At 37.0% G+C, this 16,711-nt stretch overlaps 1 protein-coding gene across 1 annotated transcript in view; it reads left to right on the top strand.

The window, feature by feature from the left end:
* Positions 1–16,711, top strand: part of CDKL5 (cyclin dependent kinase like 5) — a 115,123-nt gene that overhangs the window by 36,257 nt on the left and 62,155 nt on the right. Inside the window, exon 3 of the mRNA XM_069463973.1 lies at positions 16,359–16,404. Within this exon, the coding sequence (XP_069320074.1) occupies positions 16,359–16,404 (46 nt within the window). The remainder of the gene's footprint in view (positions 1–16,358; positions 16,405–16,711) is intronic.

Genomic DNA, 16,711 nt, shown 5'->3' with positions numbered 1-16,711 from the left:
GCCAAGGAGTGGCTTCTAAGGAATCACAAAGTTACCACACACCCCAGGTAGGTGGGTTGAGAGCCAGCGAACCTGCCAGTGGGGAAGCTGTGTTGAGGGGCAGGCTGATACCAACACTATAGTTGGCAGCCAGGTCTCGGGTACAAATGAAATCATGGAGTCTAGATATCTTCGGCACCAGTTAAAGCTGGGAGGGAGCCAAACCAACTGGGCCAGCCCCGGGGTCTCTGAGCCAAGAGAGCACACCTGAGTCTACAGCCTCCATGGACCCAACAGCAGCATCAGGCCAGTGTCTGGGGTCCAGGCCTGTAAGGAACCTTGTCTTGGAGACCTGAGAGCTTCTATCTTACTACAGTGAAGTTCTATAACCCCACCCACATCCATGTATCCAGCTACCATCTTGGTAGAAGCAGGGAGAAAATCTGAAAAACTGAGCATTTATTTCAAAGAGACTCTAAACCAGTAAGGATTGAGCTACCGTAAAATGCAAGTTAAAGTCAAGGTAGGGGCTTGAAAAGCAAGGTTAAATCAGTTATAGAAAATTTAAAAGCTGTATTTTCTTGGCAAAGCTTAGTGTGCTATAAATTACTGTTCCTGCCACTGTGGGTTAGTCTTTGAGGATATATTTCCTGTTTTTAAATTTAAATTTTGTACTCTTTGTTCACAGTTGAACATAGCTTAAGTCCAATGATTGTCTGATTGAGGTTGTATAGATTGCCTGCATTTGGCATGCCTAATTAATGCTATCTTGGTCTTGATTACTTGATCACTAGAAGTGGAATTTTCATTTTCTCATTGTCTCCTCATTGTTATAAACTAAAGGCAAAATGAAATAGTAACACAATTGCACAACTGCAGTATAGACGTGATGGTTAATATTACTAAACTGAAATGCTGTCTGATAGACATCACCACCATGCTTTCTTTGAAGTTTTCATTCATTTGCTGACATACCATAATGTGAATTTGGTGTAGACAAGGTGGTTTGAAGGCATCTACATATAAATATGAAACTGTGGGTTATATGAAAATCAAATATATCTCAAATTTTGTACGATCTATAATTATGGAGCTAGATTGTTTTGAAAGTTCACCCATCTCTCCCTTTCTATTAAAAAGAGTTGGTATTTGCTCTACCAGAAGGGTTAACGACAATTGTGCTTTGAATGCCTCATTTTTCGTCTTGATAACTACGTGTACTTTTTGAACATTTTATTAATTACCTAATCTATAATATGAACATAGGGTAGTAAATTTATATTGGTCTGTAACTATGAGGTGAATTGTTTTTAAATGATTCATTTTAAATCAACCTTATTGAAGTATAATATACATGTAAAAATGTACCCACTTATATACAATAAGATGTACCCATTTTAAGTGTGTAGTTCTGTGTGAACTATTAATAGTCCCTTTAGTTCGTTCTTTGACATTAGCAGCCAGTGTCCCTTCAGGTTGGTATTGATCCACTATGACAGTTATACTGGACCATACTAGAAGTACTTATAAAAGCTTTCTGGGTCTGTGGGTTTGTTTGCATTTCTCAGTTAAGTGGTCCGAGATTTTTATGTGGTTTTGTTCTTATATTTGTGGCGCTCAAATGTCAGTCATCTAGGTGGCCCCAAATCTCACAACCTTACCAGATACTTTGACTTTTAATGTGCAAATAAAAATAGTTTAAGATTTCATTCTAAGTACTGTGGGAAGTCCAGTGGCCTGAGGATTTGGTGATCAGGTTACTACACAGCACTGTAAGCAACATAGGTATTAGCCAGTTACCAGTCCCATGACTATTCCGTCATCGGGAATGTCTCAGGCAGCTCAGACAGTACAAACGTGAGACATTAGTAGTTATGTAATGTCTCTGTTTTCGTTTTACTTTTTGCCAGGCTAGAGGAAATCTTACTAGTTTTGTCACAGAAAGAATAGAGATGACAGTAAAGGAGAAAAATCCTTATTGTTTCAGGTGGAGACATCAATAAATATCAATATATTTTTAAATTTAGTAAACCTTCTGATATAACTTGATAAATATCAGCGGCCTAGTAGATACAACCATTTTATAATGTATGAAGGAAATTTTTGACAGGATGGAAGCAACAGCGGTTTTGCAGTGCATTTTTAAGATCTGCAGGAGGCCAGAGTAGCCAAGTAGCAAAAGAGGTTTTTAATCAAGACTGTATAATTCTTTCTGAACATTAAGAGCTAATTCAAATTCCTCCCTACTAAAGGACTTCTGGAGAAGGCCACATGAAGTTCTGAAGGATCTTTTTTTTTTTTTTTTTTTTTTTTTTTTTTTTTGAGACAGAGTCTCACTCTGTTGCCCGGGCTAGAGTGAGTGCCGTGGCGTCAGCCTAGCTCACAGCAACCTCAAACTCCTGGGCTCAAGCGATCCTCCTGTCTCAGCCTCCCGAGTAGCTGGGACTACAGGCATGCACCACCATGCCTGGCTAATTTTTTTTTTTCTATATATATTTTTAGCTGTCCATATAATTCTTTCTATTTTTAGTAGAGATGGGGTCTCGCTCTTGCTCAGGCTGGTCTCGAACTCCTGAGCTCAAACGATCCGCCCACCTCGGCCTCCCAGAGAGCTAGGATTACAGGCGTGAGCCACCGCGCCCGGCCTGAAGGATCTTATATTGTGTTTCCTTCCATTATGTTCATATTTTGTAACTTTCTAAAGCATAGAAGAACAAATCTATCCTAATATGTCTCCTAGGGAATATGCTGTCCTTAAAAAAATTGAAATGGGCATATTCGTTTTCTGTGTTCTTGATTTGTTTGTTTTTCCTTATGTACCAAGGAATGTCTTTTTTCTTTTTAAAATTATGGTAGGAAAAAGTGTTTTCTGTTAAGCTTTGGTAGAATTAGTAAATGATGTCCAAAAAGAAGGACGAGCCAGGTCAGCGGGATATATGTTTTGAATTGGTGATGCAGCACAGTAAGACACTTGCACTAGCTCATCCTCTTTCTTGCCGAGCGCCTTTTCAGACCAGTCATACATTTATTTCTCTCTCACCAGCTTGCAGTCTAGTGGTAGAGTCAGACCTTGATCAAGTAATTGTATAAGTCTGTAAAGGTGAAACTTTATTTTGATTGATTGATTGAGACAGGTTCTCACTCTGTTGCCCTGGCTAGAGTGCAGTGGCATCATAATAGCTCACTGCAATCTCAAACTCCTGGGCTCAAGTGATCCTCCTGCCTCAGCCTCCCAGATAGCTGCGACTACAGGTGCACACCACCACACCCGGCTAAATTTCCTATTTTTAGTAGAGACGGGGGTCTTGCACTTGCTCAGGCTGGTTTCAAACTCTTGACCTCAAGCAGACCTCCTGCTTTGGCTTCCCGGAGTGCTAGGGTTACAGGCATGAACCACCAGGCCCGGCCAAGGTGGAACTTTAATACAAGTTATGAAGAAGAGGCATGTGTGGAGAAGACGTGGGACTTCAGACCTCATCATGGGGCTGTGGGAAGGCTTCCCCGAGGAAGTGAGGATCGAGCGAGGATCTGAGGGGTAATGCAAGGTTAAGTGGGGCAAGGGAGGGCAAAGCTTGCAAGAGCAAAGGGAACAGGCCCTAAAGCAGCAAGGAGCCTGGTGAGGAGGGCTGGGAGACCTAGGGAGAGGAGCCTAGAGAGCTTCTTTGCCCACTGGTGCAGGGGCTGTGATGTAATAATTAGGTCAGTGGAATTTGGGAGAGTTTTAAGGGGCAATGGTGGAGCATGAAATCAGATTTCTGTTTCCAAACAAAGAGCCTGATTGCTGAGGGGCTGAACATATTATTAGAAGGGTTGGGAGGCAAGGCAGTACTCTGGGTGAGAGTGCCAGGGGCTTGATCTAGGATGGGAGCATTCAAGTACAGAACAGTGAACCAATTTGAAAAAGATGTAGGAGGCAAAACCCAATAGCACTTGGGGTGACAGACTGAATGAGTTTGGAGGTATAGACAAGGGAGATGTCAAGAGTGATCCTAAATTCCTGGCTAGTGTTCACTGAGATATGGGACGGAAAAGGAGACAGGCCCGGGTTTAGTGGGGGAAGATGCAGGAACGGTTAGGCATTCTATCTAAATATTTTACACTCCTGTATTCTCATTTTACATCTGTATAAATGATTCATGGAGGGCAGATCCAGCCCAGAGAGGGTAGAAGGGATTTTATGTCTTCATGGAAATAAATGAGAAAATGGTTTGTTGTTTGGGAGTTTTATCATTGACTTGGCTTGAAGGCAATCATTTCCTATACAAAGTCTCTCTTTGTAAGATCATACTTCTCACGCCTTCCTTTTTTGGCTACATGCTATCTCATGTTCTTGATAAGGTGTTAATATTTTCATAAGACTATCCTTTTTTTAGAGACTGAGCATAAAGTAAATACATTGAATTTTCCTCATGATGCTTTTTAAAATGTAAGATTTTCCTTAAATACTCTTAACATACAATTTAATTCAAATTATGAACAGTCTAGAGTTTGCATCAATGTTTCCTTTGATAATATCTCCATAACGTGAACCTTAGTAGCAGTTTTGCCAGTTATTGGCGTAGGCTTGGTGGGACTCTGATAAATTGTTTTTGGCCAAATGGACAGCATCCCTGAATTTTTTTTAAAAAAGGGAAATAATATGTTTTTAATATAGCTTTTGGTATATATAATATTTTAATGGAACCATATTACAAAAGTTATTATAAAAATAATTATTTTATGAAAATGAGATAAGTGTAGACATTTTAGTGCCATGATTAATAGTTTTAATAGTTTTGGGAGAGTTGAGCTTTTAATTGTCTCTTTTTCAATTAAAATTTCTTTTCACAGTATATTAATCTTTACAGTAAAGCTTTACCTGGTCTCCTCAGCAAGTAGTCAGTCTCACATTTTTAAGGGGGAATGTTTATAGGGGAATACCACAAAACAGTTAAAATGAGTAAACTAGAGCAAAGTTTCTCTATTGATATTTGGGGCTGGATAATTCTTTGTTGTGGGGACTGTCCTGTGTACTATAGGATGTTTAGCAGTATCCCTTGTCTCTACTCACTAGATGCCAATAGCCCCCCATTCTATGTGATAATCAAAAGTGTTCCCAGATGTCTCATATGGTGGGGGCATAATCACCCCCAGGTGAGAATCACTGAACTAGAGTTAGTTTCCAATCTCAGATACACATTGTTAAGTTAAAAAAAATGCTGTTGCAAAAAGATGCATAGAATAACATGCTAGTTACATGATTTTTAATGCACAAAACTATAGTAAAATTATTTATGTTAAATTCATTTGTGCTTAATAAAAATGTGTGTGGGAATGATACATATCAACTTCAGGATAGAAGTTACCTCTGGGAAGAAGGAATAGGAATGAAAGAAGCTTTATCTGTGACATTTTACATTTCAAAAGGTAACAGAGAGATCAGAAGCAAATAAGCCAACATATTATCAATTGTTAAATCTGAAAGAGGTATACAGTTTTTCTATATTTTTGCATGATTAATCTTGTTTGAACTGTGACATATACCATTTATTATACATTTTACCTTTAGTCATGCACTTTTTAACTTATGGTCATGCATTATTACACACCAAGTTGTAAGCTTCTGTGTATATGAGACAGCTTTATTTCCTAACTCATGTCAAACACAAGATGCAACAGAAAACCTTACATAAAGCAGAGGCCCAATAGACATTTGCTAGTTGACTGAAACGCTCCTCTTCTTTGCAATAGATTGTTTCCTTCCTGATTTGGCCTGAAGTACTTAAGTTTAGCAGTAAATCTAACTTGTAGTATTGACAAACTATGGTGGTTTTCAAGTAATTAGTAATAAAGTCAAGGCTTCTTAAAGGATTTCTTGGAAAAATCTAGCTCTTACCATTATATATCATGAATAATATTTTATATTTCTGTGGTACTTGGCAAACGCATATTAGTTCTGTTATAATCTGCCTGTTATGGAGTATATCCTGTGCTTAAATTTACTTCCATTTTATAATTTTACTCATAATGTAAAAACAATTTTGGTCTAAGTTAGTTTAGAAGGTTTCTGCAAAATAAAAGAATAAAGATGGAAATAATGAAATATTTGCATATACTTTTAAGCTTATGAATATTATAACAGACATTATTAGAAAAATGTTTGCTAATATCCTTCCTCAGTGGGGTGTGTTGTGTGTGTGTGTTTCAGAATCCTTTTCCACAACATTATTTACATATATGGCTTACAGAAGCAGTATAGCATGATCATGATTGAGAAATGGCATCCAGAATCAGTCTGCTTGGGTTTAAAATCTCAGCTCTATTACATCTTAGCTGTGTGATCTTGGGTAAATTATGGAACTTCATTCAAACTCAGTATCCTCATCTGTAAAATGAGCATGATAAGGTCTTCCTCAGAATGATGATTTGAGGATTAAATGAGATAATCCACGGGAAGCAGTTAGCACAGGGCCTGGCACAAAGTACTTAAAAATAATCGCCTAAAATAAAACTTACCTTTTGAGGTACCATACTGGTCTGTAAAGTAATAGTGTCCATGTTTGTAGGGTTTTGCTTCTGCTCGAGGAGCATATCCGTGTGTGAAAGTGGTTAGACAGTTGGGATATTTGCATATAAAACCTCGACAGACATATTTAAAATACTTTAGTTGTCAAGTTACATTCCCTGCTGTTCAGATGAAGAAATAAAGAATTTCTCCCAAGGAAGGGCTTCCTCAGAGAGTAATTAGAGAATTATAGACTGTAGTTGGCCCTCCATGGCCACAAGTTCCACATTCATACATTCAACCAACTGTGGATCAGAAATATTCAGGAAAAAAATAAAAAATAACAATGCAACTACAAAAATACAAATTAACAAGTATAACAACTATTTACATAGCATTTATATTGTATTGGGTATTATAAGTAATGAAGAGATGATTCAAAGTATACAAGAGGATGTGTGTAGCTTATATGGAAATACTATGCTGTTTTATTGTCAGGGACTTGAATATCTGTAGATTTTGGTTTTGGAGGGGGTGGAATTCCTGGAACCAGTCCCCTGCGGATACCAAGGGATGACTGTTATAACCTTTGAAATGGTTTAATCTGTGAAAAGTAGAATAACATAGAATCAATATTTTTTCTGTTCTGTTTCATAATACATGTTGGATATTTTAATTTAGAGAGCAAAACATTTAGAAAACAATGACTCCTGCCACTTCCTCACACAATGTATGATCAGTTTAAAGAATTCACTGTTCCAGAACATAATTAAGTTACATAACTACATTTTTAAATTACTTAGTAAATTTTATGACTTTTTTTTTTTTTTTTTTTTTGACAGAGTCTCGCCCTGCTGCCTGGGCTAGAGTGCTGTGGCGTCAGCCTAGCTCACAGCAACCTCACTCTCCTGGGCTTAAGCAATCCTTCTGCCTCAGCCTCCCGAGTAGCTGGGACTACAGGCATGTGCCACCATGCCTGGCTAATTTTTTTCTATATATTTTTAGTTGTCCAGCTAATTTCTTTCTATTTTTTAGTAGAGATGGGGGTCTCACTATTGCTCAAGCTGGTCTCGAACTCCTGACCTTGAGCAATCCTCCCACCTTGGCCTCCCAGAGTGCTAGGATTACAGGCATGAGCCACCGTGCCTGGCCATGACTGTTAATACCAATTATTTGCTTAACCAAAATCTTAAGTAAGGGGTAATTAATACTGGGAATAAAACAATGACCCAGGCTGGGTGCAGTGGCTCATACCTATAAACCTAACTCTGGGAAGCAAGGGGGAGGGGCGGATTGCTTTAGGTCAGGTGTTTGAGACCAGCCTGAGCAAGAGCGAGACCTTGTCTCTACAAAAATAGAAAAATTAGCTAGGTGTGGTAGCCCACACCTGTAGTTCCAGCTACTCAGGAGGCTGAGGCAGGAGGATCGCTTGAGCCCAGGAGTTTGAGGTTGCAGTGAGCTATGATGACGCCGCTGCACTCTAGCTGGAGCTTGCTTTTTTTTTTTTTTTTTTTAGATAAAGACCCAAAGCTTTAGACAATCAGTAATGGGGGAATGAATTTATGGTTACAAATCTCTCTGTCCAATATGGTTGTTTAGTGATTGAGGCTTGATTTTTATGGGGTGGAAATCTTGAGAATACTGGAAGAACTATGGGCCCTCCAGATATTTGTATTTGTTACTGCTTGTAGCATTTATTTTTTGAATTCTTTTTCTGATTTTTTTTCATCTGAAGAAATTTATTCTGGGAAATGTTAAATGCCTTGATACAGTTTATTCACTCATGAAGATAATAGTACAATTCAGAAACCTTTATCTAAAATTACCTAATCTTTCTTTTTGCATCCCAAAGTATGTAACATAATTCCAATTCTGAAGTAGAATTAAGGGTGAGTATTATTAGTGGATTGGTGATATATTTTATCACATTCTTAGTTTATCACTTATAAGATGTCAGTTTTTAACTACCCCATCATTTAAACAGACTAAGACTGAAACAAGTAGCAAATTATGCCTATCATACTGACTATAGCTGGTGACATTCTGTTGCAGACATTGTGGGGACAATGATATGCTTTTGTGAATAAATTGAATTTAAAACACAAGTTCTTCAGAGTTATTTTTCATGTATTTTTCTTCTTTATCTATACCTGTATTATATATAGCATCTCAGGGTGGTGGTAGAACAAATAATAAAGCTTGGTATATCACCTCCCACCTCTCTATTGAATACCCATGAAAATATTTAAAAACAAAAACAGAAACTCGAGTAACAGTCCTGTAAATTAAGAAACTAAATATCGAAGATTGTTGGCAAAGTTCAAGGAAAATTTATTTCATTAGCAGTAATGGATTGAAAGCATAGTCTCGAATGTCATGCTATTTGTTTTACTTTGTGAACCCAAATCAAGCAAACTATCCGCAGGGAGTAGGAAAAGACTTGGAGCCATGCCCACAGGGGCTGAAAAGCAGACAGCCATCTCCCTGAGGTAACTATCATCTGACTCCTCTGGGGCAGGACTTCTCATCCCCCACTAGCCTGCATTAGCATCTGTATTAACAGATTTTTTCAGAGACTAAAACACCCCCAAAATACAGTAAGGCAAGAAGTAAAGAAGGATAGGAAGAGGCAAGCATTAATAGCATCCTAGGATTCGGAGTCCCCCCATCCCTACCCAGGAAAAGCGTGGTGAAGGTAGAGGGGTGGGAGCAGGCTGTGCTACAGGGTAAACAGCCAATGGCAGGTGTTCCTCCAGCTTATTTAGAGAGCCCTGCCCAGACAATTCAGCCTCAGACCAGCCAACCCCAACGATGCATGTGTACTAGCAATCTAGGTTTTGAAATGGGGCTCCGGCTTTATCAATCTGTATTTGAAGTTAAGGTAGCTAAAAAATGCAACTACCCTTTTTGCTGCCAAATGCCAGTCCTGGTAGATCTCTTTCCATCTTAGTAAGTAAGGATGAGTTTAAAAGAGGGGGCAGGAGGAGGATGCTATGAAAAGACATGAGAAGATAAAGAAAATGTTGCTCTGAAGATTTAGAAGCAACACATAGTTCCGAAAATGAGTTTTTGTAGCAAGCAGATGAAGTTAAGACATCTGCTTAGCTCCTGAAAGACAGCCAGGAGGATATGACCTCTACAAGAGAAAAAATAAGCTGAAACAAGGCAAAAAATGCAAAAGCTGGCTGAGATAAGGTAAGAAGATTAAAAAAACCTAAAATGGAGAAAGTAAAGAATAGAATTAATGTAGCAATTTTGAATAATGTACCCATTAAATGTTCATATATTAAATATTTATTGAACACCTACCATGTCCCTGCTCTTCTAGGTGCTGATGATGCAGTAGTGAACAAAACGTATTAAGCAATTATGAAAAAGCCAACCTAAAAGTTGTAAGGTTTGTGGTGGAAAATACTAGAAAAATGGGAGTAGAACCAACATTTAAGGTTGCTAGAAGAAACTTTCCTAATTTCATCTATTTCCAGGTAATATTAATTCAAAAAGTATACACCCACACTCCTCTAAATATATTCTGATAATTTAAAATTTTTATTTCAGAGAAAAGTCCTAACAGTATCTAGGCAGAAAAAAGAAGTTATCTACATTGTAACAAAAACCAAATTGGCTTCCAACTTTGCTATGACAAGACTGCATACCAGAGACCCTGGTCCGATCATTGCTCCTCATTTGGAGCCTTATGTGATGATGTTATCCTTCCTTCCTTTTAAGATCAATACACAAAAGTCAATTGCATTTATTCTATACACTAGCAATGAAAAACTGAAAACTAAAATTTAAAAATGCCATTTACAGTAGCTCCAAAAAGGTGAAATAAGTTTAATTGACACACAGTATATCAATCCTGCACATACATCTCACAATATACATGCAGGATTATATCATGAAAACGAAAAACCTAGAATTCCTATGCATTGCTGGTGAGAATGAAAAATGGTACAAGCACTCCGGAAAACAGTTTTGCAGGTATTTTTTTTACTTCAAAATATTAAGGGGGTACAAATGTTTTTGTTACATGGATAGCTTTTGTAATGCTTAAGTTAGGGCCATTAGTGTGCCCATCACCTGAATAGTGTTCATTGTACCCATTAGGTAGGTTTTTACCCCTTCCCTCCTTTCTTCTCCCCCCTTCTTGATTTCCAATGACTTTTACTTCTCTCTGTGCCCATCGATTAGTTCCAAATTATTAGAGGGTACATGTGGTGTTTGTTTTCCCATTACTGAGAAACTTCACTTTGGTTAATGGTCTCCAGTTCCATCCAAATTGCTGCAAAAGAGATTAATTCATTTCTTTTTATGGCTGAATAGTACTCCATGGTATGTATATATACACCACATTTTGTTAATCTACTCATGCACTCAGGTTGATTCCACATCTTTGTGATTGTGAATTGTGCTGCAATAAACATTCGAGTACAGATGTCTTTTTGATAAAACGACTTCCTTTCCTTTGGATAGATACCCAGTAGTGGGATTCCTGGATTGAATGGTAGGTCTACTTTTAATTCTTTGAGGAATTTCCATACCGTTTTCCATAGAGGTTGTACCGGTTTGTAGTCCCACCAACAGTGTATAAGTTTTTCTTTTTCTGGCCGGGCGCGGTGGCTCACGCCTGTAATCCTAGCACTCTGGGAGGCCGAGGCGGGTGGATTGCTCAAGGTCAAGAGTTCGAGACCAGCCTGAGCGAGACCCCGTCTCTACTAAAAATAGAAAGACATTATATGGACACCTAAAAATCTATATAGAAAAAATTAGCCGGGCATAGTGGCGCATGCCTGTAGTCCCAGCTACTCGGGAGGCTGAGGCAGTAGGATCGCTTAAGCCCAGGAGTTTGAGGTTGCTGTGAGCTAAGCTGACGCCACGGCACTCACTCTAGCCTGGGCAACAAAGTGAGACTCCGTCTCAACAAAAAAAAAAAAAAAAAAAAAAAAAAAAGTTTTTCTTTTTCTTTGCTCCATGCCAGGATCTATTGTTTTTGGACTTTTTAATAAAAGCCATTCTAACTGGGATAAGGTGATATCTCATTGTGGTTTTAATTTGCATTTCCCTGATGATCAGTGACATTGAACATTATTTTATATCTTTCTTGGCCATTAGTCTATCTTCTTTTGAAAAGCTTCTGTTCATCTCCTTTGCCCACTTTTTAATGAGGTTGTTTGGTTTTTTTCTTACTGATTTGTTTTGAGTTCTTCATAGATTCTGGATATTAGCCCTTCATCGGATGTATAGTTTGCTAATATTTTCTACCATTCTGTAGGTCGTCTGTTTGCTCTGTTGATTATTTCCTTTGCTGTACAGAAGTTATTTAATTTAATCAAGCCCCATTTATTTATTTTTGTTGTTGCTATAATTGCCTTTGGGGGTCTTAGTCATAAATTCTTTGCCTAGGCCAATATCTAGAATAGAGTTTATCCTACATTTTCTTCTAGAATTTTTATGGTTTTGTGCCTTACATTTAAGTCTTTTATCCATCTTGAATTAATTTTTGTGAGTGGTGATCTCTCTCCACTTGGGTCCTGTTTTATTCTTCTGCATGTGGCTATCCAATTTTCCCAGCACCATTTATTGAATAGTGCTTCTTTTCCCCAGTATATGTTGTTGTCTGCTTTGTTGAAGATCAGTTGCTTATAGGTTATAATTTCTTATGTTAGAAAATGTCTCTTCTTTTAAGACCCTTAATTTTCTTCTTGGAAAAGTATCTTATTATATGGATTTAGTTATTATACAACAAGACACTTTTATCTGCTTTAAAGTTGCTTTCATAAGCATACAGATCTACAGTGTCTAAGATGTGAATGGCACTGTCTACGGCTTTGCAGTACACATAAACTTACAGGGACCCTGAAGAATGTACAGTTATCTTCTCCAAAATTCTGTGCCTGTCAAGTTGCCATGCATGGATGAGGATGTTCAGACATGCAAAGTCTTGGAAAATAAGGGTACTTTCTAAGAAAAACATTCAGAGGTGCACTCTGGCTAAGCAAAAAATTAATGCAAGTAAATCACTCAAATATGTGAAAAACGTAGGAGAAAAGGACTGGTGGTAAACAGTGAAGCCCATTGAGTATATAAAGAAATATATATGAAATATAATAGCTCATGTGTGTATAATTACAAATTAAATATAACAGCCAAAACCTATTCTCAAAAATAAATGTATTTAACAAAATGGTATATGAAGAATCGGGGTCTATCACCTCACCTCAGATTAATTTAGAACAGTTTAAGGTCACAATAATTTAAACTTTTTCTAACATAAGAACAAATCAGTAGAGATCAGTAGAGCCCTCACTAGACTAGAGTTGACTAGAAAGCTCTGAAAGCAAATCTAGACTATATATGTAAGGATGCTAAGGTGTAACAAAGAACTATAAATCCATTGTAAAAGGTGTTAGGAAAATTGATTCAGTATTTAAAAATTATATTAAATCTAGATTCTCTTGCCATGTCATGTATTAAAATAAATTACAGCTGCATAAAGATTTATGGAAAGAAATTGAATCATTAAAATATCAAGACACATAATTGCAGGTGAATATCAACCATGCTCAGGCTAAGTAAGTACTTTGAGCACAAAAATAGTGGACATAATTACAAAGGCCTATATCAGTAAAATCGACTATATAATAATTACTTATATCCAGCAACAACAACAAAACCCTAAATAGTTCAATGATCACAACAACCTGGGGAAAATATTTGTAACAAAATTTAGCAATAAGTTCTCATCCAAGAATCACTAAGAAAAATATTATCCCTAGTAGACCTGATTTCACTTACCAGTTGATAGAAGAAAACTTCTCTGATCTCATTGAATTCCAGAGATTTTCTATAATTATATTTCATTTTGGCAACAGTTGTATAGGGGGTATTTTCATACACTACTGAAGGGCACTGTGAAATAATATATTTTTGGATGTCAGTTTGCCAGTACATATTGGGAGCCTTTAACATTCGTACCCTTTGAACCACTTATTATCACTTAACAGAATTTATGGAAAAGATGCAGATGTCGAAGTGTGTACATTGATAGACTGTTTAAATAACTATCCATTAAAAATAGTGGCTTTACATGGAGTTCTATTCTGTCACAAAAAAACAGTGGTGATCTAGCACTTCTTGTATTATCCTGGATAGAGCTGGAGCCCATTCTACTAAGTGATGTCTCACAAGAATGGAAAAACAAGCACCACATGTACTCACCATCAAATTGGTATTAGTGAGCAACATTTAATGTGCACATACAGTAGTAACGTTCATCGGATGTCGGGCAGGTGGGAGGGGGGAGGAGAGGATGGGTACATACACACCTAATGGGTGCGTTGTGCACCGTCTGGGGGATGGACACCCTTGAAGCTCTGACTCGGGTGGGGCAAAGGCAATATATGTAACCTAAACATTTGTACCCCCGTAATATGCTGAAATAAAAAAATAAAAATAAAAATAGTGATTTTAAAAATTATTTAATGACAGGTCAAAATGCTGCTTATATAATATCGAGTGAAATAAAAGGAATGTGCAAGATTACTTATAATATTACTATCAGAATTTGAGAAAAATTTGCTGGAAGAAAATATACTAAAATGTTAGGGTTATGAATATCTTGATGTCTTCTTTGTACTCTTCTTATATCCTTTTTATTCTTTTTATATTTTCTGTAATGAGTTTGTATTATTATTTTTTTTAGATCTTCAAGTTTGTATTATTTTTATAAGCAGTTTGAATACAAGTGAAATGTTAAATTCTTTCTAGCATCTTCTACTCTTAATTGCATGTGTTTTCCACTGAACACTGAATTGGTTTTATGTAGAAAACTTCATCTGTTTGGCTTCATTCTTTAAGCAAATACATAAATCATATATGGGGGGGGGTGAGTGTTGAGGAAAGGGGATTTCCATGGTATTGTTGAAAGGATAAATTAAAAAAAAAACATTTTATATGACCCCTTTAGCCACCTGTTTTATACAGTAAATTTAATTTATGAGATGCCAGGAAAAAAAAACTAATGTATTTCTTTAAGACCGTGTGAGTGTGCTAGTTATAAATTTAAATTAGTCTCATATCAGTGGACAGTTTTGAACTGAGTAAGATCTCTTGTAAAATCAGTCCAACAAAGTTTAGACACTTACTTAGGATGCAATAAAAGAAATGTATGTGGGGCTTTTTCAATTAGAGTGGAATATAGGATGGAATACTGCCTGGAGCAGTGCTCATTCGAGATGTGAATGGTTTTACTCTAGTCCTGAAAGCCCATCATGCTACACCTTTCTTTGTGCTGTGAGCAAAGCAAGAGGAAGTTCCTGATAGGGTTTGTTCTTTCAGTTATGCTGTAGGTAGGTTGCTCGCTAGAGCCATTTGAAAAGGAGTGAGGTAAGACCATGATATCAATGTATTATGAATGGGTAACATATGTGGAAGAATCACCCTTATACTACCTGGGTTAATATTCTAGCTGATAATCTCCCATATCACTTGGAATTGGCAGTTGTTCTTTCTCAATAATAAAGTAGTCATAACATCAGAAAGTACCTGGAAGACTGAGTTTCTTTAAGTCAGAAGATCCACTGATACACAGATGAGTTGTATCCTAAAAGTTGTCTGTACCCTACAATTCTATCTATTCCTCCATTAAAAACAAAAATGTAATACCCTTAAGTATCCTTTTACTCAGTAGTTTATGGCACTTTCAAATAAATTCTTTTTCTTATAATACAGATATGAAAGCTGATATTTTCTTTTATCAATGGGTAGATGAGAAACAGAAAGAGTTTTGATGTACATAGTTAGGACTCAGAGTTTGTCTTTTAGCATAATGATTAAAATGGTCTTTTTCTTTTCTCCCTCCCATTCCCTCCCTTTCTTCCTTCCCCTCGTTTTTGAAAAGGACTTAGGAGAAAAGCTTATATTTTTAATAAGTTAATGATTTGTACCCTGTTGGTTATTGCCTGGTATTGTGTCCAATTTTAAAGGCTTTGTTTTGATGCAGGGACAATGTTTTATTAAAAGATTTGATCAGAAAGTGTACTCAGAGTAAAAAAGAACAGGCCTGAGTCATTCAGGAGGCTTTCATCTGACATGTTGGCTTTGAAGAATCTATATTAATTATTTTACCAAAAGCTTTTTTATTCCTTTTATAGACCAGAATTAGACACAAGTTATTTAGTTTAGTGGTACATAGTTCTTAGCATTTGCATTTCCTTTCCAACCTTTATTTTCTTCTCCCCCAACCAAAAATAATTTAAAAAAAAAAGATTTTCATATTTTAATTTAAAGCAGGATTTTGCCCCCAAACTACTTTTCTTCAGAATATATAAATAAGGGTGGGGGGAAGGTGGTGATGGAATATTTATCTCACTTTGGGTTTGCAATGACCGCCAATAGGGAAAAGCTGGCGAAAACTAGATATGTTTGTTAGGAAAAGGTAAGTGAAGAGAGGTGACTTGGAAGAGCATTCTGCTACCAGCAATGATTAAGTATTGTAGAGGACCTTTCTTGGTCTTAGAAGCCCAATTAAAATGTGTCTCTCGGTTTCAGAGGGCAGTACAGGTGACCATCTATGCCACTCATCCTGGCACTTTTGAGTAGCCTCAAGACATTGACACTTCTGATTTATGATTCATACATGTTCTATCACCATCTCTGTTCTTTGCACCCCACCCTTCCCCCCTTCTCCTTTTCCTTTCTTGACAATATCTGCAGGGTGGTAAGAAAGAGAATTTTGGAACCAAGAAATGAGGGGCGTTGTGGGGAGGAGGATCTATTTTTTTTACTCTTTGGGTTCTTGCTACTCTGTCCAGAATATACCCCCAGGCAATTGGGATCCCCAGTCAGAAAAACACTGGAGAATGATTTTCGTTCTACCTCTTTTCCTTTGCAGGAAACACATGAAATTGTGGCGATCAAGAAATTCAAGGACAGTGAAGGTATATATATATCTATATATATATAGGTTTTTTTTCCTTCTATATTAAGTTTTTGTAAATAGAGTATGGAAGAGGTGGGATCTAGATGGTTAGACCCTGTCTGTTCCAGGAATTCTGAAGTCAGTCTCAGAAAGTGAATATAGCTTATTGCTTATCATGTGTTGCTCTGAAACATTTAGTTCTTTTTATGTGGCTCTTCAAATCTCACTATATTAGAAAATTCATCATGTATTTTAAGGTACAATCAACATTGGAAATCTTGCTCCAAAGGCCGCATAGAAAGCCATGTTATCTATACTGTTTCTAT

Source organism: Eulemur rufifrons, chromosome 30, assembly GCF_041146395.1.
Source record: "Eulemur rufifrons isolate Redbay chromosome 30, OSU_ERuf_1, whole genome shotgun sequence".
NCBI classification, from domain to species: Eukaryota; Metazoa; Chordata; class Mammalia; order Primates; family Lemuridae; genus Eulemur; species Eulemur rufifrons.
The sequence above is the reverse complement of the archived record's forward strand: the minus strand, read 5'-3'. Positions and strand labels throughout refer to the sequence as shown.